The sequence below is a fragment of the Syngnathus scovelli genome, chromosome 3, assembly GCF_024217435.2.
Source record: "Syngnathus scovelli strain Florida chromosome 3, RoL_Ssco_1.2, whole genome shotgun sequence".
NCBI classification, from domain to species: domain Eukaryota; kingdom Metazoa; phylum Chordata; class Actinopteri; order Syngnathiformes; family Syngnathidae; genus Syngnathus; species Syngnathus scovelli.
In genome coordinates, this window is record NC_090849.1 from 25,114,009 (window position 1) to 25,139,130 (window position 25,122).

The following is a 25,122-nucleotide window of genomic DNA, read 5'->3' on the forward strand; positions in this document are numbered from 1 at the left end:
GAAGTTGAGTCTTTTCCGCCGACCTCGGCACAGTCCGGTCACCTAATCCATTGCGCTCAATTTTTTATTTGTATTCCATATGCATTTTTTCGTAACTGAAATGTGCTTATGTCTACAATAACCATGAACGTCATATGGTGTTTGCTAAAGCTCTAATAGTTGCAGACCTTTAACCAAGAGTTACATCATGACGTGCGCTGATATGGCGTTGTTTTTTCTAGTTGATCACATTTAGGTGGTGGGTTGGTGGGTGGGTGGCCACAAATTGAGCTTCGGCGAGCGAGCGAGCGAGCGAGCGAGCGAGCGAGCATTGCACGCAGCATTTCCGATCTTTGTTGTCGCGCCGCCGCCGCCGCACATGCGCACATGGTCGTAGCTGTGTCAACACAGCAGGTTAGCCAGCCTACGTCGGGCCGCTGCTTTCGTTGGGACAATCCGAAAACAGACGCTCAGGCCGAGGACTGAGCACGCAACCGCCCCCCCTCGACCAGACGCCCGGCCGGAGTCCCCGATGGATTTATCGACCCTGCGGACATCGTCGTCGTTGTTTACAATGGCCGCTTGTTGAGAATGGATGGTATTTGTCACGTCGCACCAAGGAAGCCTTTGAACGCCCTGTCAGCAACGACGATTCTTGGGTCATTGACGTTGGAGGTTGGTTAGTGGGCTCGCCATTTCACTCGCTAGCATAGCGCGCTACAATGGCCAGCTAACCGGCGGGCTAGAAACAGATCGTTGCAACTCGAATACTCGTCTACTGTGTGTGTGTGTGTGTGTGAAAGAAAGAAAGAAAGAAAGAAAGAAAGAAAGAAAGAAAGAAAGAAAGAAAGTACAAATGAATTTGGCATTGTGTCTTCCAATTGGATTCGATGCCAGTTGTATGTGTGATGCTCACGTGAGTGGAAAATAACCCAAAGAAATGCGACTGGACTGTCACTTGTTGACTTACTTGAGCGTAAAGCCCTGCTTACGTCGGTGCATCATAGACTTATTCAGACCTAATTGATCTGAAATCGACGTATGTACATTCATTGTAATCTAAATGTTCCTTTTAATGCCGATTCAAAATCATTTTGACGTGTGTCAACGTGGCTGGCACTTTCTAAGGTTATGCTTCTGACATTGCTGATCGTGTAATCGTTCTCGGCTACCATGAAAGTTGCTTGATATATTTCATGTTGGATATCTCTAACTCCGCTCATATTCCTGTCCCCAGTGATCTACCCATGCAATGGCAGTCTTTAGCCACCAGGTGCTCTTTGCTGTTACGAGATCCAGGTAAGCGCTTTATTGTTCTTTTCTTCGTATAATAGTCATTTACATAAGCATGAGCAACTCACTTGATGTTGCTTCTCTGCTAACATATCGGCACAGTGGACATTTCCTATTGAAAGTCGCAGGTTTGAGTTTTGCTTTGATTTGGGATATTTTCCCCCTCTGGTAATTAATGATTTGTTGGAGAGAATTATGTGAGAAAGAAAGAAAGAAAGAAAGAAAGAAAGAAAGAAAGAAAGAAAGAAAGAAAGAAAGAAAGGTGCTCACTCACTCACTCACTCACTCACTCACTCACTCACTCACTCACTCACTCACTCACTCACTCACTCACTCACTCACTCACTCACTCACTCACTCACTCACTCACGTTAATCATTTCAGTACAGGATACGTGTGGGGGGGGAAGATGTTACATAAGCCTTCTGGCCAAACTACTACAATCCAGATTCAATTATCTCGGTCCCTCTATCAATGATATAACTGTTATCTCTATTGATGCATGTATTTATTGTATGTTTGCATGTCAACAACAGCGTCGTTACAGTTTCTGTTGAAGAATTTGCATCAATTGGCAAATCCAACGACTGTCAAAGACTGTCATGGCGCAATGATCAATTTTGAGTAGCTGCACACTGCCCTGCAGGTTTTGTCATTTTTCCATGTAACACGTTGCGTCCTCTGCTAGCAATGTGTCGTTTGTTTTGGTCGAAAGTGCAATTTTGAACCGGTTGAAGGTTTCAACCTTTGCGTCGTGTCTGACCCTATTTTGGGGGGTTTTCTTTTTTATTGTTGCCCACAGGGGGTCGTATCTGCTGTCCCAGCGGCACGGCTGCTCTTCTCTGTCTTCGAGGGCTAACCTCCACGTAGGGGCCCCGCGCAACATCTCGTCATCGGCCTCCCCGCTCAGGCACTCCCGCTACGGCCAGCCTCGCTGTTACCGATCCCACAACCTGGGCCGCGGCCAAAACTCTGCCCTACTGGCCCGAGCCCTGCACAGTTCTGTCGTTTGGCTCCAAGACAGTAAAAATGGGGAGACTAAAACCTCACCTTCTGCTCAAAGTCCGCCGTCGGACGAGAAAAAGGACACGGTGGCCGCCGTTGTCCAAGCGCAAACGCCCGTCGCTGCCGCTCCTGGACCCACGGCGCCGGCCGTGGCCAAGAAGGCTCTGCATCTCAGGATCGTCGACGAGCTGAAGCATTATTACAACGGCTTCCGGTTGCTCGGTATCGACACCACGGTCGCAGGAAGGATGGTGTGGAGTCTGCTGCACGGACACATCCTCACGCGTCGGGAAAGGAGAAGGGTGAGAGTTTACATTTTTGCTCCATTAAAGGCAGCGGCACGGAAATCACCTCAAGTTGAAGACAGTCTGGAGCGTAAAAACACTGGCTGAATTCTGAATGTCAGAATACAACAGCTTCATGGAAAGCGTGACACGTCGGACGAGTCCCTTTTAAGGCTAAGCGAGCGTTGCGTGGATGGAACTTTATGCTGTGGGATATCCTCACGCTTGACGTATGGCATCACGCGAGCCAGCCAGCGCATTATGCACCGGCGCCGCGCTTGAACTATGTTCGGCACTTTGCAGAACTTGCGTACCGGTGCACCTGAAGATGTGAAAGACAAAATAGCACAATGTTTTCTTTTGGTGTCCACAGCTGATGAGGACGTGCGCCGACCTCTTCCGTCTGGTGCCCTTCATGGTGTTCATCATCGTCCCCTTCATGGAGTTCCTCCTTCCCGTCTTCCTCAAGCTCTTCCCAGAAATGTTGCCCTCCACCTTTGAGACGGAGTCCAAAAAGGCATGTGGGCATGGACACACACGCGTGCACACACACACACGCGTGCACACACACACACGCGTGCACACACACACACACACGGGTCAGCGACGGGGTCACACAGATTACGTAACTACAGAAATAGCTGGCGGCATAAGTACGTCTGGCCCGCAAGGCAGCCGAGTGGTCTTATTTTCGTTGGAAGCCACGGCTCATACTTTGAATCTGTTCGTAGCGTCGCCCCGACGACGGTCGTTATTGAGCGTGACTCGGATACGAGGCAGCGGCTTGCCTAGTACGACATGGTACGCAAAGTTTTTAAAACAGAGTTGGAAAGGCTAATAGCAGCGTTTTAACTCGGCCGTGACTTTCAGGATGCTGGCGTAAACATTGTCTGAGTTACTAAGGAGGTTGACGGCATCTCAATGACTTTGGTTTCAATTTCCTTTTGTGCAGGAGGAGAAGCAAAAGAAGGGCCTTGCCGCAAAGCTGGAACTCGCCAAGTTTCTCCAAGAGACCATCGCTGAAATGGCTCGAAGGAACAAGGCCACGGCTCAGAGCGAGGATGAGACTCAGCGCTTCTCCACATACGTTCAGAAGGTACACGAGAGAGAGAAAAGACTTTGCTCCGTCCGTCATTGGTTTGTGGCACGCCACTTTGAAGTCGTTGGCCGTTTAGCGCTTTGCCACGGCGTGAACGTTTGCGTGTCCCAATCAGGTCCGAGGCACGGGCGAGCAGCCCACCACCAAGGACATTGTTCGCTTTTCAAAGCTGTTTGAGGACGAGCTGACGCTGGAGCACTTGGAGCGCCCCCAGCTGGTGGCTCTGTGCAAACTGCTGGAGCTGCAGCCCATCGGCACCAACAACTTGTTGCGCTTCCAGCTGATGTTGCAACTCCGGACCATCAAGTCAGACGACGAGGTGAGAGGAGGAACGAGAGAGATGGGAGGAACGAGCGAGAGATGGGAGGAACGAGCGAGAGATGGGAGGAACGAGCGAGAGATGGGAGGAACGAGCGAGAGATGGGAGGAACGAGCGAGAGATGGGAGGAACGAGTGAGAGATGGGAGGAACGAGTGAGAGATGGGAGGAACGAGTGAGAGATGGGAGGAACGAGTGAGAGATGGGAGGAACGAGTGAGAGATGGGAGGAATGGCCGCGCCACTCCCTGACTAAACGTTGCGCTCTGCGCTGCTACTCCTCCTTAACAGGCCTTTTCTTTGGGTACAGATGATTGCAGCCGAGGGCGTAGCGGCAATGAGTGTGTCAGAGCTGCAGGCGGCTTGTCGCAGCCGCGGGATGAGATCTCTGGGTCTTACCACGGATCAGCTCCGTCTGCAACTGCAGCAGGTAATTGATGCGAGGATTTTATTGGATGGCCATACGGAGAGCCGCTAAGAACACCACTCTTGTGCCCCCCCCAGTGGCTGGACCTGCACCTGAATGAGAACGTACCTCCGTCGCTGCTGCTGCTCTCCAGAGCCATGTACCTGACGGACATCAAACCCAAAGCCCCGGTCATTCCGCCTGTGCCCAAACTTGAGGTTTGATCAATTCCTGATGGTCTGCAACTCGTTTGGGTGAAACGGCTAGTTCATGCTTTGGCCTACGGCGCAGGAAGTTCGAGTTGACAATTTGGCCGACCAGTTTACGAGCGCTAGTCCAGTTCAACCGTGTAGCGAGCGTTGCGCGCGGTGGGCTTTATTTGAGGTCTGAAACACACCGATTAGAGCAGAGCAGAGGTACGGCAGGGAACCTTAAGTAGTTGCCCTCGAGCCCGGCTATTTGGGACATTCCGTTCAAGACCTTTCCGAGCTAAACGTAAGCCACTGCGGAATTTTAACGGCTGCTAATTTTGCAGAAAAGCACTCCAGCGGAGACTAACGGAGCAAACAGGACCTCGGTCGGCTCGGACCTGCTGTCGGACCCCGCCGTCGTCATCAAAGACAGGCCGGTCGGTACCTTCCGACGGCACTCCACGTTTTGCTATTTGAAATGACTTATCAGTCAGTTGTAGCGTCAAGTCAAGTGAATCCATTTCTAAATGCTCGCTCGCTCATTGTTATGTTGCAGGCTGAGGAGATAAGGAGCAAGGCTCCTATTATGTCAGACAAACCTTTAACTGCTGCCCAAGTCCTTCAGGTGAGTGGAAAGATGGGATCAAATGTCTTGCCATGTTACCATACAATTTGAACTCAAACTGGCTCACTCTTTTGAGCAAATAAATATTCACTCATTTTGTTGGAAGGACAAAGCAGTCAAGCAGCTTTTCTATTCAGTCAGTCCATCCAGGCTTTGGCCTTTGACATTTACTATTCATTTCAAAAACAAACGTTGGTCGTTGAGTGAGCGTACTGGTGTCACAAAAGCACCAGCACCCATGTCGTAAAATGGTTCAATGTAAACTTTGATCAGCGCGCGAGCTCTTCAAATAGCGGCTATTCATAGAGCTATCGCCGTCACCCACACCCGCTCGAAAGGTGAAGTCACTTTTAACTGCGATGCCGTCACAAACCACGAGAGCCGCTCTTTCGAAAATGGACTTGCGCTCTGAATCCTTTTATCCGTTAGCTTGTCTTTCGGTAATGTTTACGTCAAGGTCACGGAACGTCTGTTGATTTAAATTTGGGGTTGTTACAGTAGCTGAGGTTTTTTCCCTCTCTCTCCCTCTCTCTCTCTCTCTCTCTCTCCGCCTCCCTCTGGCAGGCTAAAGCAGCAACCGAAGTGTCCCAGAAGAGTAAGATGAGCGCCAACGGTGTGTAAAGAGGAGCGCTCGCGTCTGGACTCAACAGGGGAAATGAATCTAGGCAGCCCAGAGCCATTGACAAGCGACAAGCTATCCATTTGTTTCCATCTTTCTCGTGCCTAATTGAGCCGAGGGAGGGCCGCTGAAGATGTTACCTGCAGATGGCGCTCTGGATTCCAGATCTGCTTTCTTAGCCCCCCCCCTCCATAACTCCCCGTTGCCGGCTTTCACTTACTTGCAGTTGCAGGTTCTAGACCTCCAATTTGTGCCGGTGGCAACACTCTCCAAATTCCAGCCGGCGCAGCCTCAACGGGTGCCTCCCTCTTGTTGGATTCCTCCTCCTGTAAATTTGTAAATGTTGTGTATATCGTCATTGGTGTCTTACGTTAGCAGCAGCAGCGTTGTACGGTTTGCTATGCAAACTCGAGACCTGATCAAAGCTCCCATTGTATGCCCGTTGGTTGCTCCTGTTCAACACGAAACAGAGATACTTAACACGTCCGGCCGGCTCTATCCTTTTCCCCGCGAATCGGACCATGTATTGATCTGCAGGTTCCACGGGTTGTATTGATCAAAAAAACTGTTGAGGGCGTTCACTCCTTTCACGCAGACAAGACTGAGGCAAACTAATCTGCCTTACTTCATGTGATTATACCACAATGTAAAGTTTTGTTTAAAATGGAGAGAGAGGCTGAAGTGAATATATTTGATGTTATTCAGAAAAAAAATCTATTTATAGATCTCAAAACTCCAAATATTAAAGCATTATTTTTTTTAATATGCTTTCAAACCATGTTCAAATGTCCCAATGCGTTGACCTTAAAAATAAAACCCTAATGTTACGCAAAGTCTACTTCATAGTGTACTGTATTTATTGGATTTGATCAGGTTTAGTCACCCAAGTCGATAGATATCATTGGATGGATTTTCTGTTTATCCGTGGGCTCGTGCCGTACATGAATTGCATTATTGTTGTAACTCTCTTCGGAGCGCTCGCTCATTTGCACCTTTGAAGCCTTGCACAAGAGCTATGGTTTGGCCATGTCATGCAGTTCTTAAATAAAAAACAACAACTCAGAAACAGTTTCAAAACATCTCACAAAGTCCCATCGTTTTATGGTAACTATTTTTACAATAGTTGAGTCATCGTTTTTTTCATAGTATAGTCCTCTGGGGAATGAAAATCATCCAAAATTCATTGAAAAGGCACAAATGGCTTGTGATCAGAAATTGGAATGATTGAGAGAATATATTGTTTGTTTATATTGCAGATTTGGTCTGTCATTCGGAGTGGATGTGGATTTCAGAAAAAGTTTGATTTGCTGAACTAAGAGAGACTTGTCAAGTTGATACGATGCTCCAAGTTGATCTCTTCATTCCCCCCCCCCCCCCCCCCCCCCCCATTTAAACTTGGTAGTACTATGTACTGCTTGATTAAAGTGTACGATTATGGTAACAGTTTGAACCCCATGTTCATGTTATGTTTCATCTCTTTGGTTTAATGGCATTTCGACCGCTCCTGCATTGGAAATAAACAAATGTACTCCCAGTTATGAAGTTGTTGGTTTTTTCGCACAAATCCATGCTATAGATTCGTGCTTGCAGTTTTTGCGAAATATGTCAACTATAGAGATGGTTCTTATGACCGTTTAAAAAAAAAAAAGACAAATTCCTGCTTTATAATATAAATGTAATAAAAAAAAAGAAAAAAAAGTAATACACTTACCGTAAACTTTAGGGATTTCAAAGTTGTACTCAAGAACAGTGGTCCCCAACCTTTGTTGCGCCACAGACCGGTTGCGTGTCAGAAATATTTTCGCGTACCGGCCTTTCTATAAATCCATCCTACATTTTTATAAATAAATCATACATTTATAATAAATACGATGATATCAAATGATACGACTGGCATCAAAACAAGTATAAACGACATGCAAATTAATACTCACCATTCCGTTGAATGAGTGGGAGCACTGAGCTGGCCGGCCGGTAATCGGAGACAATGACACCCCAAGTAATCGTGGTTAAGGTTTGTCTTGGAATCCAGGATGCTTGCTCTCCATGTGCCCAAGCACTTTGGAAGGCTTCAAACAGCTCTATTTCTTGCTCACATTTGCTTACTGAGGTGGCATGTCACGTGACCGAGACGAGCGTCTTGGCCTGAATTAAGGTCAATTCAAGAGACACAGCTGCACCGACGACTGTAATTGGGAGAGAATCGCCACATTTTTCAAAATCAATTCTTACTCATTTTTTGCTAGCTCGACTGGGGAAACATGTCACGTGACCGGGACGAGCGTCTTGACCTGAATTAATTGATCGTTGATTAAAAAAAAAAAAAAAAAAAAAAAAAAGGGTTTTTTTTCCTGTGCGGCTTGGCGGCCCGGTACCAAGTGACCCACGGACCGGTCCGCGGACCGGGGGTTGGGGACCCCTGCTCAAGAACACTGCTCTGGGAGAGAAAGCATTTTGGGAAACAGTTTGGATTTGGTTTGAATTTAATGACTGAAATGGAGCGCAAAGCCAAAGCTGGCAGGTCCGGCCGGGCCGGGCCGGGCCGGGCCCGTCAACGGCACACTAAACAACGACAGGTCAAGTCCGACACAAAAGAAAGAGTAAGGCTGCGATCTTCCAAAACAAACAATATCAACCACATTCTTTAGGAAAATTCAACCTTACATCACGACTGCAAAAAAAGCCAGCCAGCCAGCCAGTCTATGAGTGACAAGCTTCTTCTTCTTCTTCTTTTTTTAACATCTAGCAACAAGATAAATGGAGGGTGTGGACCCTCACAGTGCGGCTACCTACTGTATGTGTGGCTCCATGTTAACAAAAGTGTACCTTTGAGTCAGATAAATACATATTCGCTCTAAATTTCGGCCTTTAGCGTGACTGCATCCAGCTCTGGCGTTTCATTCAGCTTGCTTCAAAAGGGTGAGTGAGTGAGGGCGGGCGGGTGAGTGAGTGAGGGCGGGCGGGCGAGTGAGTGAGGGCGGGCGGGCGAGCGAGTGAGGGCGGTCAGGCGGATCTGCGTGTTTTGTTTATAAAATAGATGGACCGGCAGTCTCTTAAAATGAAACAATGATCCTAAAATATTTACACATCTACACACAGAACAAGCTGCTTGTTTGCAACTTTTCAAGCAGATGGGCAAACAATGGGGCTTGCGGGTATCAGTGCAAAGGACAAATCAAGTTTAAAACATCCAAATCAAGTCTTAAAAACAAAACTTCACGGCCAGGTAAAATTGAAGCTCGTTTCACCATTGAGACATCCATATAAATAGAGATGAAGAAATCAGTTTCAGGACAGTAGCAAATGAATCGAAATCAACACGGCATGCTTTCATCGGCTAGACCCACATCCAGTTGGCTTGCTGGTTTTGCCATTCCGTTTGGCTTAAAAGTATCAACTGAGTCACCTTGCTAAAATGAACATTTAAAAAAAAAAAAAAGGGGGGGGGGGGGGGGGGGGGGTGACAAAGAAAATAAAAACATCAAAAGGCCCAACATGGCTTCAAGTCAAGGTGTCCCGGCTTTGGCTTGAAACGTCAGCCCGGACACGAGTACTAGAACCTTCCTTCTGTGCGGCCGCTGCTCACTCCACCGGGCTCTTCCTGTGACTGGGGCGCCCCAAATTGCGGGTAGCTAAACTACCTAAACCACAAGCAGACGCAAACATTTTTCAAACGCTTTACAATGTTCCCGATTTGACGCGCGTACCTGCTTGTGGACTTAGCATCACATGTTGAGGCCTTTTCTTCTCCTCCTCTTTTAACAGTGAACTCTGGAATTTCAACCCAAGTGTAAAAACAGTGTCCCGCATGGCATTCATTGACTTCCAATGCAATTCGTACTTGTTTCTCTCTGAAATTCCTCAAGAGGCCCGATGAGGAGGAGGAGGAGGAGGAGGGAGGGAAGTTTTCCATTTTCATATTTCCTGCCCGACGAGATAGGAAAGAAGCAGAAAACCACAACTGTCAGTGACATGAAGACGCAATTTGTTTGGTTGAAGTGAACACCTCTGTAGAGCTGGCAGTCCTTCTTGATGTGAGCGCTGGAGCCACACAGGAAGCAGCAGCGCGGCTCGGGAGCCTCGCGCCACCGCCAGTGCTCGCTTTTGTGTCTGGACGCCGGGTCCTCGGCCGCGTCCGCTCGCTCAAGCGTGTTGTCGGGCCTTCTGTCCGAGTCGTGCCTGTGCCTGGACCTGCAAGGAAACGGCGGTGTAGCGCTCCTTTGGGTTCCCAGCTTGCCGGGCCGGCGGGCGGGCGGGCGGGCGACACTCACTTCCTGCGCATGGGGCAGTCTTTCATGAAGTGACCGATCTTGCCGCAGATACGGCAGCAACGGTCGTTGGGGGCCACTTCTCCTTCGGTCAGGACTTGTGGGTCGAAAAAGTACTCCTGGGGATCACACGGACAAATTGCGCGGCCAGACAGCAAATTCGACTTAGCTTCACGTCTCTGCACTTGAACCCAAAAATATCTTTTGAATCACAAGTGACAGAAGAAAGACACAAGTCTTTGCCCAAAGCTAAAACTGTCACCAAAGTGGCCTTGATCTTCTGCGCGCAAGTCATAGGCAGAGATGACGTTTTGATTTTGCTCTTTCGAGGACGATCACAATCACAAACACAAACACCAACCGTCTGACGAGGGTACTCGGGCGGAAAGGCCCGGACAGGGGTGCCGAACACAGTTCTGCCATTGATGAAGGCCTTCATGATGAAATTGGTCACTGCATTGGTAAAAATGAAAAAGACAAAGTCAAGCGAGACCTATTGGAGCGACAACGTGAACAAAGCATGAGAACGGAGCTTTTACTTTTCCTGGACAGACCGGCACCCAGATTGTGATTGAGGTCAAACGGATCTGCGGTGCAAAGCAAAAAAGTTGACGGTCAACAAACGGCGCCAAAGTCAACCTTTTGTTAACACTTCCTTCCCGGCTGCTCTGCGGCACCTTCGATGACGATGTATTTGGACGTCCACTGCTTGTTGAAGGTGGTGAGCCGGGCTTTCTGCCGGGTGCACACCACGTGCTCTTTAAAATCAAAGTCCTCCGTGTAGAAGCGGAGGAGGCCCAGCCACAGTTGGCCCACAGTCTCGGTGTTCTTTCCGTACTGCGGCCAGCGACTAGGCTGCGGGTGGAGCAAGCGTGGGCTGTCAGCGAGGCGGGGCGGGGCGGGACGGGACGCGACGCGACGCAGACACGAGCCAGCCCGCCTAAGATACCACCGACCAGTGCTTTTAAGTCATCAAAGAAATACACGTTCCAGCCGTCGGCCAACACCTCCGGCTTCTCGTCACCGTCGTACAGCTGCAAAACACACACAGGTGAGTGAAGTGGTTTTGATTTCTTTCCTTTCTTCCCGATTCATTTTGTTGCAAGGTACCTCCTGGAGCACGGGTATAACAGGTGGTTCCCTCTGCTGAAGGAAGAAGAGAACCATGAGGGTGTAGGCGTAAGACGAGAGACTGCCGCGCGAAGCGTCGCCGATGTCGCAAATCTGGAACGGGAGCCCAATGACGAGGAAGCAGCGAGCATCTTCAACCGCAGCCGGCCGGCGGGCAGGCATACGCACCTTGGCAAACACCTTCATGACGTAGCACAGGATCTTCACTCTCCTGTCGACGGCGGCGTATAACGCCAGCAGGCGCGTGTTGTGCAGAGCCTCGGGGTGAAAGAAAGAAAGCCGGCCGGCCGGCCAGCCAGCCTCAAATTGCGTGTCCTTTACACTTGAGTGGGAAACAAATTGCTGTGAACTGCCTACCAGTCTGTTGTAAAGGCTTATGTCTCCCTCCAGACCCGTGCGGACGTGGTAGAACTTCACAATGGGCACTTTGGCGGTGGTAATTGGCAGGATGTTCCTCAAATCTGAGGACAGACGAGATGATGAGGCACAACAAAAGAACAACCCGCAATGGATCAAATGCTTTTTACCTGGATGTTTCCTGAGGAGCTTTGCCAGACGCTCGATCACATTGATGCAGTCAACATCCTGAGGAGGAGCGTCTTTACTTTACGCTCAATACAGCACGGTCATTTTTCAACTATAGCTTTTGGCGGCCGCACAATTCACACTGCTCTTAACAGTTGGTGAGATGGGTGGGATAGGTTTACAATCAACGATTCCATCAACCACCGATTCATCCGATACAATTTGATTTGCATAAAGTGTATCCAAAAGACATTTCCCCCGATTAGACTGTTTTTGAATCAATGATTTGGTCGGCTTGGTATTATTTCGTGATTAAAAAAACAATTCAACAACAGTGGAGCAATTTCACACAGGAAAGATTGATGATGATGACGACGAGAGTGATCATTATAACGCTGATGTGAAACGTTGATACCGTTTCATGGCTGACACTTTTCCAAGCACAGCATGTAAATATGACACCAAGATGACATACGTCAATGTTGTCCTGGCCCTCTCGCACCATACAGATGTCCAGGTCACTCTGTCGGAAGCCAAAACCATTTTTGGAAGAGCCAAACAGCTGCAGACGTGCACCTGTCCACAAAATAAACAGTTGAAGTAGGATTCAAGTCGACATTGAAACGCTGCTCACGGTCGACTTCACCAGGGAACTGTCGCCTGACAAAGATCTCCAGATCTTGCAGGATGCGCTCTCTGACGGCCACTTCCAAGTCATCCGGGGCAAAGTCCACTGGAAAGACAGCGGTTTCATCTCTCACCGGTCAAGTCGGCGATGACGAGCCCAGAGTGCGCGTGCGTGTCGAGCGCGTGTGCGTGCGCGCGTGCGTGCGCGCTCACCAAAGCACTGCTCACACACTAGGTCCAGCACGCTGAGAAAGTCGGCCGTCATCGGGGGCAACGGCTGCAACTCCACCTTTTTGAAATCCTCTGGACAATCCTTCTTCAAGTGGCCGTCGCGCTTGCACAAGCTGCACACGACCATGTGTGTCTGAAAGCAATCATCATCATCATCATCATCATCATCATCATCTTCATCTTCATAACCATAACCAACCTTTCCTCTGGTGAAAGCATGCTTGCTGAATTGGTATGACTTTGTGCTCTGCGTGTGGACTTTATTTTCCGGGAGCTCATTTTCAACAGTGTCCCGTTGGCACGCAGGTGAGGCCACAGCGGGCGCCAGCTCTTCCTCCTCTGAAGCAGGAGTGTCCAAATCCGGAGGTTCCTCATCAGACAAAAGCTCCTCCCCCGAGATCTCGTCCACGGGGAAAATCTCCTCATCCTCCGTGGTGAAGCTGTCCAAGTGACGTCTGGCGCCGTGCGCCCGGGCGTCGTCGTCCTCTTCTTCCTCGGAGAAGCTGCTTTTGCCCAAGTCCGCCTTTTCCTTCTCCCCTTCTGAGTCGCTGCCTTCTTCAATTTCCTCCTCTTCCTCGACGATGCAGTCGGAATCTTCGGGGCCGTTTTGGGCGTCGATGCTCAGCTGACTCAAGTCGGCGCCGGCGCCCGCCTCCCCCTCAGACGGAGCTACCGCTTTGCCATGGGCGCCCCCCGCCGTGTCGAGGGGCAGCGCAAAGTACTTGTAGGTTGTTTTGAGGCAATGGAGGATGTAGTCGTACATTTGCTGGCTGTTGACAGAGCGCGCCACGTTCCTCTTGACGGCAAACGGGTCTGGAAAAGCCACAACCGAGCGAGCGTTTGCTACGGGCCACGTACGCAATCGTGCAAATCCTCGTTACCCTCCACGGCGATGCGTTTCTTGGGCCAGTCTTTCAACTCCCGAGAGAGGACGGCGCCGGTCCGTACGCCGATGACGTTGTCGGCCATGTTGAACTCCAGCGAATAGAAACGGAGCATTTCCACCCAGAGCGCGCCCATCTCCGCAGGGGGGCCAGGGCTTTGGAACACCAGCGGAACCTAAACAAATTCAGACGTTGAATTGTGGTAAGTACTGCTAAAAAAAAAAAAAAAAAAAAGCCATCAATTCCACCCAATGTCTCCCGTGATTGATGAATGAATGGGGCAATTGAGTTGTGACTCTCTGTTACCTTTCCCCTCACGCAAGAGCCCTCCGCTGGCTGCGGCGCGTCCTTGCTGGAACAAGTCCACTGCAAGTGTCCATCCTCCACACACACAAGGTTGAAGTCTGAAAGCTTGCTCAGCGAAAAGGTCTTGATCTGAAAAAGAAGAAAAAAGACGCGCCGTCAGAACGGAGTGTGCAAATCGAAGCGGACTCAAAGCCAACCACAAACCGCTTGATTGAGATACGTTGGCAAGAGGGCTTCCTTGCGCTGTTGTAGAAAGAAGATGACCATGAGGGCAAAGACGTACGGGGGTAGGCCACCCTCCTCCGCACGGTCAATTTGACAGATCTAAAACAAAGACAACATTTAGCGCTCTCCTTTTGGGAAAAGGACCATCGGTCTGGAGAGCGTTCGTCACCTTCGCCCATCGTCGCAGTCCAAGAACCAGCGGCGGGAGGAGCTGCTCCCGCTTGGCGAGGGAAGCCAGATAAGCCGTGGTTTGGAACGCATTTTCATTCCCGGCGCTCACTTTGCAGAGAAGACCACTGTGAAGAGAAGGGGGAAAAACAGCCCAACGTCATTGGCGAGTTTGGGGCAAAGTCAACTCCATGCTTCTTTGCCCTTGAACAGCTGGCAGTGCTAAGCGGTGCTAAGCGGTGCTAAGCGGTGCTAAGCAGTGCTAAGCGGTGCTAAGCAGTGCTAAGCACGCACGCACGCACGCACCTCTTCTTTTCTTTGCACATCACCACGGGCACACGAGCATGAAAATCAGCTTCCAGATCAACAAAAAGAGCTGAGGACAGAAAAAGAAAGAGCGTCACTCGCATACCATTTGTGTTGCGCTCAACCAACCAAAGGACAAGGTGACTCACGGCTCCCGGCCAGGCACTCCTTGACCGACAACAGGACATCTGGCTGATGCATCTGCAAAGACGTTCCATTTCAAAGCCGTAGACGTCATATGAAAAGAGTATCAACGAGTATGGGCGTGCGTGGGGCTACTCACGTGAGGCGGATACCGGATGTCCACGTTGACATCGGAATCCTTGAATCCAAACTTGGTGCAAGATGATCCGTACAAGCGAAGCCTGATCTCTACCCATTGGCCAGACAAGGAAGCGCGTCGGTAACCAATCCCGGTCGGCGGTACGTTTGCGCTCGATGAGCACTCACCGGGCAGGACGGAAAGGAGAAGATCTTGCATGAGGGACACGACACCACGCCTCGTCTCCACATCGCCGTCATCCATTCCGTGCTGGCTGACGACAGCCTCTAAGGCGGCGGTCAGCGCGCCAACGTGCTCGGGGCCAGGCGGCAGGATCTCGGTCAGCATGGTGTGCTCTTTCTTCTCCTACAGACAAAAACGTCACACGCGGGCATCGATCGGGTTTTGTCGCGTGTGGCCGGCCGGCCGGTCGGTCGGTCGGTCGGTCGGTCGGCTATTCTCCCTCACCCTGAGCCTCCGCTTGTGCCGCTTGTCTCGGACGTGGCGGTTAGCATCAGACACCGAGTCCAGAAGGACGTCGCAGAGGGTGCAGGTGTAAAGTGCGTTAGGCTTGTTGTTGGACTTCTGTTTCATAGAAAAAGGTGGACATGTTGGATGTGCAAAACGAGAATTTACAGGATAACCCAAAAGTATTGCTACATAATCAGTCATTTCCATGAACAAGCAAATATCCCACGTCACAATAGATATGTCCTCACTTCCCTGATGCTTTACATTTTATTTTTATGTTAATTTACCAATTATGTCAATATAATGGATGGATGGATGGATGGATGGATGGATGGATGGATGGATGGATGGATGGATGGATGGATGGATGGATGGATGGATGGATGGATGGATGGATGGATGGACGGACGGACCAAAGTTAAAAAAAAAAGTCAAAGTCTGCTTTATTGTCAATTTCTTCACATGCCATTTTAGCAGTACTTTAACATCTAAAAAACAAACAAACCTTCAGTCAAACCGTGAGCACGTACCTTCTTGTGAATGCCATCTTTACCGAGACGCATTTCAGCTTGCCGCAGCGCTTGCAGATCTTTGGCTGAGAGTGACGACTCTTCGCTTGCGAGGTCCTGGTCCTCTTCGGCAAAATTTCTGCGCTTGTGTCTCGGTCGACGTCTTCTTCCTTTTGGAGCGAAACAAAACAAAACACGTTTGCCAGATGAAAATGGCACTGGCAGCGCGTTGACTTTTTCAGGGAAGGAAATGTTCAAATTGCCCGTTAGCCTTGGTCTAAAAATCAAATGTCCAGACTTCCTGATTTGATTGCGCACGTGTCATCCCATCCAAAACATGCATTTTGCCTGAGATCCCACCTGCATTTCCTCCGTCAGAGGTATCCCTCCTCCACGTGTCCCTGTCCTCATATGGACCTCCATCACGGACACCCTTCCCCCACTGTTGCTGCATATGCTCTCTCCAGGTCTCTTCTCGAGTCCCGCCACTGTTTTCCGGACTCCAGAACCGATGCGGATCATCCCTCTGCAAGGGGCTGTGGCCGCCTCGGAAGGCTCCGGGAGAATAAGCCAAGGGGCCGAGTCCCCCCCTGTTGGGGCTGGACCAGTACGGCCCTCCTTGGTTCTTCTTGCCGTCCATTCTGAAGGGCTGTCCTCGATTGTGCTCCTGGTTCCTCCGGCCATCTGAAGCTGCTCCCCAGCTCCCTGGCCTTGCCCAGTTGTGCCTGTCCGAGTTCTCCATCATGTGCTAAAAGCTAAAACTACGAGGCAACGAAAGCTTTGTTCAGTCAACACATAAATGATCATTCCCCTGTGCCGTGTGCCAGTATGTTGACCATGAGCGATTTCAACCAAAAGTCTGAAGAAGTTTCACTATCTCTCACGAGTCAAATGTCACAGTGTGACTCTGGATGTGTAATTGTTCGGGGAGAAGTGGTTATCTGACGGAAGCCAACGTTTTTGCCCTCCGTTGTTATTGACATCTCTCGAGTGATGAACCATGTGGTTTAGCCCCCATCGAGAAGCAGCCAGCCCCGTCAACAAGTTTCAATCCCTCGATTCAAGCTATGCAGCGTGCTGTCGTCAAGATACCGGGTCTTGTAAACGTCGTCATTTGAATCTTTATCACCGAGCGCTTGATGGTGACAGACGCCGAATGCAGACCCAACGAAGAGTCCAAGCTCTCCTTCTTAGGAGATTGTTATGTCATGGCGTGAGGGTGGACTAGCATGCTAACGTGCGCGCACTAGTTCGGCTTCTGACTTTCGCTTCTTCTTCCATGAGTTGAAGGAGGATCATATTCCCATTGAACGTGCACGGAAACAAACGACTAACACACATGTACGGGACCGTTAGATCAACAATCACGGTGAAGGCCGTTGTTAGCCGTGTAGCATCCTAAGCTAAGCTACCTATTAGCAACTGATGCTAGCTTTGCTTTGCCTTGTTTCTCCAACAATTCAGCTCGTAAGTAGGCCAACGACAATACGCCAGTACTTGGTAGGTAGAAAGGTCACGTCCGTACCTTTAAAATGTGGATAGAGGACATACTTGAAGCCTGTTTGTGGGCCGGGCTTTTTTTTTTCTCTTTTTTTTCCAAAGCCGCGCTAGCATTGAGTTTTGAAAGTGCACGGCTTGACTGGGGACAGGACAGGGCAGGACAGGCAGGCAGGCAGGCAGGCAGGCAGGCTGGCTGGCAGGCTGGCAGGCAGGCAGACAGCCACGCAGCCACGCAGGCAGGCAGGCAGCCACGCAGGCAGTGTTCTGTTCACGTTCCGCCCACCACAGCAAAAAGCAACGCACGACTGTTTCGTTTCATCGTGACATTAAACAAACACACACACTTGAATAAATATCGCTACAATTGAAAACCCAACTAAATCTGCCACCTTCTTAAATGTCATTCTTTATTGATATTTTTGTTATTTTTAGTTTGATTCTTCCGATGTAATATAACGTCGTTGTTTTTTTGTTTTTAACCCCCCGAGTTGGTAAGCCTTGTTTGAGTTGACATACGGTGCGGTGCCCATGAGCTAATTCAGAAAGGAGAGTTCAATTGTTTTGCTCTGGTTCTCATCGCCATGGTAACGGGGCGAGTGAAGCGGGGAAGACCCCGGGAAACGGGCGGGCGACTCCCTCTTCACCTTGCACCGGCTTGCTCCATCCTCGTCTGGGCTCGAGTCAAGATGGTGCTCGTGAAGCGGGGCGGCGGAGGTTCCACACGGGTCCGGGTCGAGCGCTACCGAAAGCAGAAACTTGTGTCCAGATTGAGTGACTCCGGTTTCGAGGAGGATTTGCCAGGTTGCCCCACTCCTCAGACCGCTTCGTCACCTCTGCGTGTGGTTGAACCGGAGGGTCAAGCATCCAACTGGTACCTCCAGTACGGTGATGTCGGCTACAGGATCCAGAAGGAGAGGGAGGCTCTCTTTTATCCGTGCAATAGTCTTGCTCTCCAGCCACAAGTAGGTTCACATTCAGATGTTGTCCTTAAAATAGGGCCACATTTGTGTCATAAGTAGTAGCGCCGATTCAACGCCTTCGCCTGTGTACAAGTAACAAAAAGAATGGATCTCCGATGATTCGTTCCCCATTCAAATGGATGGAAATAGCATCGATCCATGCACGCACTCCCCCGAATTAACACATTTGGGGGTGTTTATGAGGAAAAAATAGCTCATATTGTACTTTAGACTCGACTCGTTTTGGAGTAAAAACGAGCATTAAAGTTTCACTCTTCTCGCCTTGGCCACCAGGAGGCAATATCCAAACGCAAACAAATTTGAGTACATGTTTCTACTGTACTCCCAAATCACTTGGCAAGATGCAGAAATATTAGTTAGTTTTCAAAAATAAATGTTGAGTATTGTCATCTGTCCACGTTTTGCTCCTACAATTGTGTTCACGTGCCCATTGTGTTTTAAAAACAAGTGCACATTTGGATTTTTTGGCTTTGTTCCTGGATTGTCTTTCATTTCATTTCAAGGGGATAAGTCCTATATGTACAGTAATGATGCGCATACTGTCTGCTTGCTTCTACCTAGAGTAAAGCCTGATTCTGTCAGTCAATCGGTTTGATTTATAGGTGACAGCCGAGGCGCGCTGCAAGCTGGTCAGCTGGCTCATCCCGCTGCACAAGCACTTCCGCCTATCCTTCGAGTGCTGCTGCCTGACGGTAAACATCATGGACAGGTTCTTGGCGTGCACGCCGGTGGCCGACGACTGCTTTCAGCTTCTGGGTGTCACGGCGCTGCTCCTTGCCAGCAAAAAGGTAGTCTCCATTCGGAAGGTGGAAAGTCAGAGGCATCTGGCCGCCGCCACCGCCGCATGCAGACTCTAGATGACTTACAATATGGTTGAATGGCATCCATCCGTCCGTCCGTCCGTCCGTCCGTCTGTCCCAGGTGGAGGTGTGCTCCCCTAGCATCAGTCACCTCCTGTCCCTGTGCTGCAACACCTTCACCAGGGAGCAGCTCTGCAACCTGGAGTGTCTCATCCTCCTGCGCCTCCACTTCCGCCTGGGCGCGCCCACCCTGGCCTTCTTCTTGGACTACCACGCCAATCGCACGGACACCGCCAAGGGTCCTGGGAAGCGTTGCCGCAGCCTGGCCCAAAAGGTGTGTGAGCTGAGCCTGGCCGATTACGCCTTCGATAAATACGTTCCGTCTGTGACCGCCAGCTGCGCGCTGAGCCTGGCACGCGACTTACTCCAGGCTGATCACGTCAGCTGCCAGCCGGAGGGTGAATTACACGAGCGCGTGACGGAGGACCCGCACGGCAAAGCAGAAAGCAGTTTGGCCCGGGAGTGCAGAGACAATCTGAGGCTGCTGCTTGCGCTTAACAAGGAGTCGCTGAGTGGAGATGAATATGGTCTGGAAATTCTGCCCGTAGCCATCCATACACACTAGTCACGCAATCGATTTCGTGTTTGACTACAAGCAAGCCAACATTTCACACTGAGTACATTTGTCAGCACATTGAGACCATTGATATTATGATTATTTTTTTCAGTATTGATTCCTTGTCCTGGCATTTTTTTTTATTTTTTGGGTGACGTGGTTGCCGTGAGATTTTCCGAATGTAAACAAATGTGCCTTGGCTCAGTTGATGGTGGGGAACACATGCTCTTTTTGAAATGTCAGTGTTGTCCAAATGTTTTGATTTGAGTGATTGTTTCTAATACTAGGTGGGGGTGTCCGCAATGAAGGAGCAGACCAAAGTACTCAGTAAAACGTTCTTTGTGAAATACATTTCGGAATCAAATGCTTTGTCTGAATAAATGAGTCATTTCAACAGCCTATTTCTGCACGGGATTATAATATGACCCACAATTTCATGAAATGAAAAAAAACAAAACCATGAGGCTTTCTAAAACTGGAACATGAAAGCTCATCGTTTTCCATTAAAGCTCAAAATGTGACTTTTGCAAAATGACGATTGCAGTCCTAAACATGATTGTTGTATTCTTCCACTCCACTTTATCTGGCTAATCCATTACGCGTGGCAGCTCGACCTGCTGACCACACAGGTGCATTGAGCGTGAAGGGCCCACTGGACTTCTCCTCTTGTTTGTTTGTTTGTTTGTTTGCTAGCTTAAGCAATTGCTTGCTGGTGGAAAGGCATCTATCCGTCACGGCTGTGTTTGCCCAACTGTCGCTTTTAATGGCCCTTTTCCCTTTCCACATCTCCTGGCCTTGAACTCCTCTCTAGACGCGTAAAAAATACGCACCGGACATATAAGTGCAGCTCCATACAAACATCTCGGATGATAACGCTCAAATGGGTCGTTTTTACGCACGGAATATCAGGGCTGTTTAGGTTTCAAAAGGGTCGTAAACGCACGCAAGTCAACGCCCTGCTTGATACTTGACGGCGGCGTGCGCCACAGGCGTTGCGTTTGGCACTAAGTGGTGGGCGGGGCGGGCCCGAGCTGAGCTAAGCTGAGCTGAGCTGAGCTGAGCTAAACTGAGCTGAGTTGAGTTGAGCTAAACTGAGCTGAGCTGAGTTGAGCTAAACTGAGCTGAGCTGAGTTGAGCTAAACTGAGCTGAGCTGACTCAACCGCTGCGGAGGCGCCGCGCGCGCCCTTTACGCGCGCGTCTACTTTCCACTCCAGCCCTAAAAAAAAACGTTTGTCCCTTCCCTTCCATCTTAATCTCCGAGGACGCCTTCAGTCCCTGGAGACGAGCCTAATACGCACATCTGATTGGGCCGGAACGTGAATCCGCGCCACGAACCGGGAGAATGTGGCCTTAAATGAGCCTGGGATGGTGCCAACCGAGGTGGAGGGATGAAGATGCACGGCGAGAGAAACGTCTTTGGGGTCTTGTGTCACAGGGGAGGAGGAGGGAGAGTCCCACGCCATGTCGAGAGGGCATGGAACACCGTGCCTAAAGGTGGCGCAAATCATGTCGATTCAAAGTCGACATCTTGCAAGTCGGCGCAGGATAAAGTGCCCAGAAGCAGCAGTCCGGTCTCTGTTCACGCGGAGCTGCCCAGCAGCATCCAACAAGGTTTGCGCATCTTTCCAGGCAGGCACCTTCCTGCCCCGCCCGCATATGTACAAGCAATGAATGACTCGTGGTTCCTCCTGCGCTCTCGTTTCAGCTTTTGCAACGATCGCATGGGATGATTTGGAAGACTGCGCCAGGAAAAACGAGAGCGATTCACTCGGCTCGCAGGTAAGGAAATGTCGTTGTTGGTTTTTTTGGTTTTGTTTTTGTTTTTGTTAGAGCCAACCAACCACTTGTCTTCTCTCGCTGCATGCTTAATGGCACGTTTTATGCACACGAGAGGAAAAACAAATAAGGTGGCAGATATGCAGTTGCGCATCACTCAAAGTCGGTTAATGTTTGACAAGGTGCGCTGGAATCCTCCACAAATAGCATCGTGAGTCAGGCGACCAAAAACACTCCTTTTACCCTGCTGCCCTGAACGCATCACGCTCATTCTCCGAGTCATGATTGCGAGTTTTCCCGTCAAAGCACAATGCCCTGCCGGGTGGTCCTGGTGGGACTTTCAGGTAGATGTGACCTAGCTGCTTGTACGTCTTCTCAATGGGCGGCCACATTTTGAACACGCCTGCCTTTTCGTCATCTCAACAGGTCAATGGATCTGATGCTGATGAGCAAAACTTTGGGGAATTTGCTCTGGATTTTACAGCAGGTAAGAACATTCTGCAATTTCTGCAAGAATTGCATGTGAAAGTATCCAATCACCTGAATTGGGTTGTTGTTGTTGTTGTTGTTGTTGTTGTTGTTGTCGTCGTCGTTGTTGTTGTTGTTGTTCCTGGGAGAACTGATGCATGACTGTTGTTCTGTCAGATTCTCCAGCCACTCTGGAGAGCAGCCTGTCCCCTGCTGAGCTGGTCCACTTTCAGGGATGCGTCATCCCCCCCCTCACCCCTCAGCACGTCTTCTCTCCGGAAAATGACGACGTCCTGCTTCCCAATTCTTCCTGCACACGTGACCGGGATGGGGAACTTTGGACAGGCTTCAGCTCATGTCAAGCCAGGATGGGACATGCCGTGGAGGCCAATCTCCAGGTCGGTCTTCATCCATGTGGCCGAATCCATCAAATCAGGCCTTGTGATATTCATGGGAATCGCTTGAATGCTTCTCAGAGGAGACATTTGGAAAAATCCATTGAAGCCACTCAACTTGGGTCGAAGGTGGATCGTGCTCGGTTGCTTTATAGGACTGTCTGATCGTGGATCACCTTGTGCCTTCTAGCAGGTGCATGAGACTTTGCAGCGCAGAAGTGAGCCATCTGAGGAGGGAAGCCTTCACCTGAGGCAGCTTGCGTGCCGGGCAAAGCTCCTGGCGTCCGTGCTGGAGGTGAGGGAGAATCGGTTGATGGAAAACGCATCGACAGTGATTCATGGCAGGGGGCTATGCTCCAAAAAGGGAAAATGTCAAAATGTCCGCTTTGCATGTGTCCTCTTTTAGAAATTAATGGCAGACAGAAAGGTAGATAAGAGCCAAGCGGCGAGGCCTTCTGGCGCTAAATCCAGCAGTCCCTGCAAGAGGCAGCGACTGGACGACGGCTGCCAGTCCCCCGACTCGGTGGAGGAGATCTTGAGAGACGTGGGCACGCGCTGCCACGCCGTGCTGTGCGCCCAAGCCGGCGCGCCGCGACGGGACACGGACGCTATCCCCGTGTACGGGTCATTCTCGGGCCTGCAGACCTCCATATGCAAAGACAGCAGCAGCAGCAGCAGCAGCAGCAGCAGCAGCAGCAGCAGCGAAGCGGACACGTGGTCTTTTCGCACCACCGTCAAAGAGCACGGCACCATAAGGACACGCGTGTTCCCTCACGGCCGAGCCTTCACCTCGGGCACCCGACACGGAGGATACCGCTTCCGCTGGGTTCCCGACGACAACTAAGACAACGCAAGTGCGGGTGGGCTAATGCTGTTAATGGCTAACTTGTAATCTGCGGTGATATCGGCAAATGATTACATGACGTCTTCCTCCCTCCCTCCCTCCCTCCCTCCCTCCCTCCCTCAGGTAGCTCGTAAGCTCACGGGTCAGAGGGCACCAAACTGCCTGCCTGAGTATTTGTTAGCATTACGCTGCTGTTTACACGCCTCCAATTGTAACGTTGGCTGTCATTTGGTCAACATTTACTTGTCTTTTTTCACCTCATTTTCCGGTTCAGAGAATCCACTTGACAGCCCAATGGCATTTTATTGTGAAACGAAGGACTTAGGAAAGGTAAATCAATGATTTGTGCGCCAACTTTGCTTGTTTGAGCAGCCAAACAATTGTAACCCGCTGACCTCTGAGGAGCACGGGCTTCCTTTCCTTTTGTCTCTCAGTCGCAGCGCTGCGTCATGATGCATTGCGCTCAACATCCTTCTTTAGATCCTTGTTTTTCACATTTGAACTTTGTACACATAAGCCGCTTTGCTACGGGTGTCAAACTCGAGACCAGCAGGCCGGGCCGGGCCGGGCCGGGCCGGCCCACATGCGTCCCTGCCAAATATTGGATGTGACCCGCAAAAACACAAATGGCGGTGGAGCAACAAACGCAGACCGATAATAGACTACAAATGACTAATACTTGCACCTTCTGAGCGAGCCAAGGTGTACACACTGGTGGGAGCAGCTCAACTTCCATTAAATTGAAGCAAGAAATGTGGCAAAAGCTGCTCCTTTTTTTACAATCTATTGAATAGTCATGAGTGTGGCTTGTTTTTTTGGCTTTTTTCTACTTGTTACTGCTGCGCTCGCCCAGAAAGAAATAAAAAACGAGCGATTTCGCACATTTTTTCATTTTTTGTTCCCTTCCTGAGAGTTCATTGTTCCGCCATCAAGACTCTTGAGATGATGAACGTGTGTAAATAATGTGACCTTTGGCACTCTCCCGCTGATGCCATTTACAGTGGTGTCAACCTGAGTCGATCATGTCGGACCTCGAGTCAGGCACCTGTTTAAACTTCCCCAAAGTGAATGCGCTTGCTTTGGGTCAGCCAAGACACACTTTACAAAAGCCTCAGTGAGGAAGAGACCGTTTTTCACCATGGGGTATGAAAAATGGATTTAGTCCACGTAGGAATTTTCCTTGTAACGTAACAAAAGCACTGTGCCAAAAGATTAGGTACACGTGCATATTCTCAAGGTCTCCAAAACATAATGGGTATGAAAAATTCCACTATTATTCAAATAAATAAATGCTTAACACTCACAGCTAATGTTTTTCTAATTGTGCCCTTGACTTAAGCGGCATGAATCAAAAGTGAGCACGAAAGTCGTGTTTAATATCGCAGCTTGTACAAAGAGACGCTTTGTGCACCTTGTATCGGATTCCGTGCAAACAAAGGTTTCTTACCGACAGCATGCAGGACAAAAAGTGGGGCCGAGTCTTTTCGGTCTCACTTTCTTTTAGGATGGATGCAAGTGAGACATCTGAGCGCTTCAAGCGAGCGCCAAACTGCGGGTGATCACGCGGGAGGGAGGGAAATGTACTCACATGCAATCATCTCATCTCATCTCATCTCATCTCATCTCATCTCATCTCATCGCATCGCATCGCATCGCATCTCATCTGATCGCATCGCATCGCAACGCATCTCATCTCATCTGATCGCACAATGGCTTTGTTTCTAAGGAAACTCCAAGCAAAGCTGCATGTGCGTTTCAGGTGCGAAGCCGCCAGCCGGCCGATCCTCCGCGGGAAGCAGCAACTGCATGGAAACATCACATCCAAGTCTATTCAGTTGAAAATCAGGATCATGATGGTTAGAGATTTCATTTAATGCTATTGATTCATTGAAATGCATTTTAATGTATTTCATATTCTAAATTGGCATGATTTCAACAAGTCCTTACACAATTAACCATCATGATAAATAGCTGAAAAAGAGGTTCTTAATCTCAATTGGACTTACCTGGT

At 49.7% G+C, this 25,122-nt stretch overlaps 4 protein-coding genes across 8 annotated transcripts; 3 read left to right on the forward strand and 1 right to left on the reverse strand.

Annotated features, from left to right (window-relative positions):
• Window positions 1-307: 307 nt before the first annotated feature.
• letm2 (leucine zipper-EF-hand containing transmembrane protein 2) lies at window positions 308-6,884 on the forward strand. The gene is made up of 11 exons (XM_049762723.2): window positions 308-654; window positions 1,217-1,278; window positions 2,075-2,579; window positions 2,935-3,078; window positions 3,514-3,657; window positions 3,776-3,979; window positions 4,288-4,407; window positions 4,482-4,601; window positions 4,919-5,011; window positions 5,131-5,199; window positions 5,764-6,884. The coding sequence occupies exons 2-11, from the start codon at window positions 1,232-1,234 to the stop codon at window positions 5,818-5,820; spliced, it is 1,503 nt and encodes a 500-aa protein (XP_049618680.1). The 5' UTR covers window positions 308-654; window positions 1,217-1,231; the 3' UTR covers window positions 5,821-6,884.
• Window positions 6,885-8,283: 1,399 nt separating this feature from the next.
• Window positions 8,284-17,423, reverse strand: LOC125993780 (terminal uridylyltransferase 7). 5 transcript variants are annotated; one of them, XM_049762667.1, is made up of 29 exons: window positions 17,257-17,423; window positions 16,092-16,492; window positions 15,753-15,901; window positions 15,220-15,336; window positions 14,940-15,117; window positions 14,773-14,861; window positions 14,639-14,690; window positions 14,490-14,559; window positions 14,185-14,311; window positions 13,995-14,114; window positions 13,791-13,919; window positions 13,482-13,659; window positions 12,800-13,413; window positions 12,583-12,733; window positions 12,389-12,475; window positions 12,218-12,318; window positions 11,745-11,802; window positions 11,575-11,678; window positions 11,386-11,475; window positions 11,197-11,232; window positions 11,043-11,120; window positions 10,764-10,941; window positions 10,626-10,673; window positions 10,448-10,539; window positions 10,090-10,205; window positions 9,825-10,009; window positions 9,660-9,742; window positions 9,526-9,589; window positions 8,284-9,459 (listed from the first exon to the last, which is right to left on the reverse strand). In XM_049762667.1, exons 2-29 carry the CDS (start codon window positions 16,474-16,476, stop codon window positions 9,401-9,403), a joined length of 3,738 nt encoding a protein of 1,245 aa, XP_049618624.1. In that variant the 5' UTR covers window positions 16,477-16,492; window positions 17,257-17,423; the 3' UTR covers window positions 8,284-9,400. The 5 variants fall into 5 exon arrangements, with proteins under 5 accessions (XP_049618624.1, XP_049618623.1, XP_049618622.1 ...); XM_049762666.1 differs by having other exon boundaries at window positions 11,197-11,310; XM_049762665.1 differs by having other exon boundaries at window positions 11,386-11,678.
• A 101-nt stretch (window positions 17,424-17,524) lies between these two features.
• On the forward strand, window positions 17,525-20,192 carry LOC125993817 (cyclin-O). The gene is made up of 3 exons (XM_049762755.2): window positions 17,525-18,193; window positions 18,814-18,999; window positions 19,133-20,192. The coding sequence occupies exons 1-3, from the start codon at window positions 17,813-17,815 to the stop codon at window positions 19,634-19,636; spliced, it is 1,071 nt and encodes a 356-aa protein (XP_049618712.1). The 5' UTR covers window positions 17,525-17,812; the 3' UTR covers window positions 19,637-20,192.
• A 761-nt stretch (window positions 20,193-20,953) lies between these two features.
• Window positions 20,954-23,215, forward strand: mcidas (multiciliate differentiation and DNA synthesis associated cell cycle protein). Its single transcript, XM_049764096.1, has 6 exons — window positions 20,954-21,239; window positions 21,334-21,407; window positions 21,831-21,891; window positions 22,050-22,270; window positions 22,458-22,562; window positions 22,674-23,215. Exons 1-6 carry the CDS (start codon window positions 21,017-21,019, stop codon window positions 23,109-23,111), a joined length of 1,122 nt encoding a protein of 373 aa, XP_049620053.1. The 5' UTR covers window positions 20,954-21,016; the 3' UTR covers window positions 23,112-23,215.
• The last annotated feature ends 1,907 nt before the right edge of the window (window positions 23,216-25,122 follow it).

Excerpts from the sequence above, each read along its gene's own strand:
- letm2 (XM_049762723.2), top strand. The coding sequence starts at position 1,232 with ATGGCAGTCTTTAGCCACCAGGTGCTCTTTGCTGTTACGAGATCCAG. Across the intron at positions 4,408-4,481 it reads TCCGTCTGCAACTGCAGCAG|TGGCTGGACCTGCACCTGAA; the intron begins GTAATTGATGCG and ends TGCCCCCCCCAG. Across the intron at positions 5,200-5,763 it reads CTGCTGCCCAAGTCCTTCAG|GCTAAAGCAGCAACCGAAGT; the intron begins GTGAGTGGAAAG and ends TCCCTCTGGCAG.
- LOC125993817 (XM_049762755.2), top strand. The coding sequence starts at position 17,813 with ATGGTAACGGGGCGAGTGAAGCGGGGAAGACCCCGGGAAACGGGCGGG. Across the intron at positions 18,194-18,813 it reads GTCTTGCTCTCCAGCCACAA|GTGACAGCCGAGGCGCGCTG; the intron begins GTAGGTTCACAT and ends TTTGATTTATAG. Across the intron at positions 19,000-19,132 it reads TGCTCCTTGCCAGCAAAAAG|GTGGAGGTGTGCTCCCCTAG; the intron begins GTAGTCTCCATT and ends CGTCTGTCCCAG.
- mcidas (XM_049764096.1), top strand. The coding sequence starts at position 21,017 with ATGAAGATGCACGGCGAGAGAAACGTCTTTGGGGTCTTGTGTCACAGG. Across the intron at positions 21,408-21,830 it reads GCGATTCACTCGGCTCGCAG|GTCAATGGATCTGATGCTGA; the intron begins GTAAGGAAATGT and ends TCATCTCAACAG. Across the intron at positions 22,563-22,673 it reads TCCTGGCGTCCGTGCTGGAG|AAATTAATGGCAGACAGAAA; the intron begins GTGAGGGAGAAT and ends GTCCTCTTTTAG.
- LOC125993780 (XM_049762664.1), bottom strand. The coding sequence starts at position 16,476 with ATGATGGAGAACTCGGACAGGCACAACTGGGCAAGGCCAGGGAGCTGG. Across the intron at positions 15,337-15,752 it reads AAGATGGCATTCACAAGAAG|AAGTCCAACAACAAGCCTAA; the intron begins GTACGTGCTCAC and ends TCTATGAAACAG. Across the intron at positions 11,311-11,385 it reads TCATGAAGGTGTTTGCCAAG|ATTTGCGACATCGGCGACGC; the intron begins GTGCGTATGCCT and ends CTCCCGTTCCAG.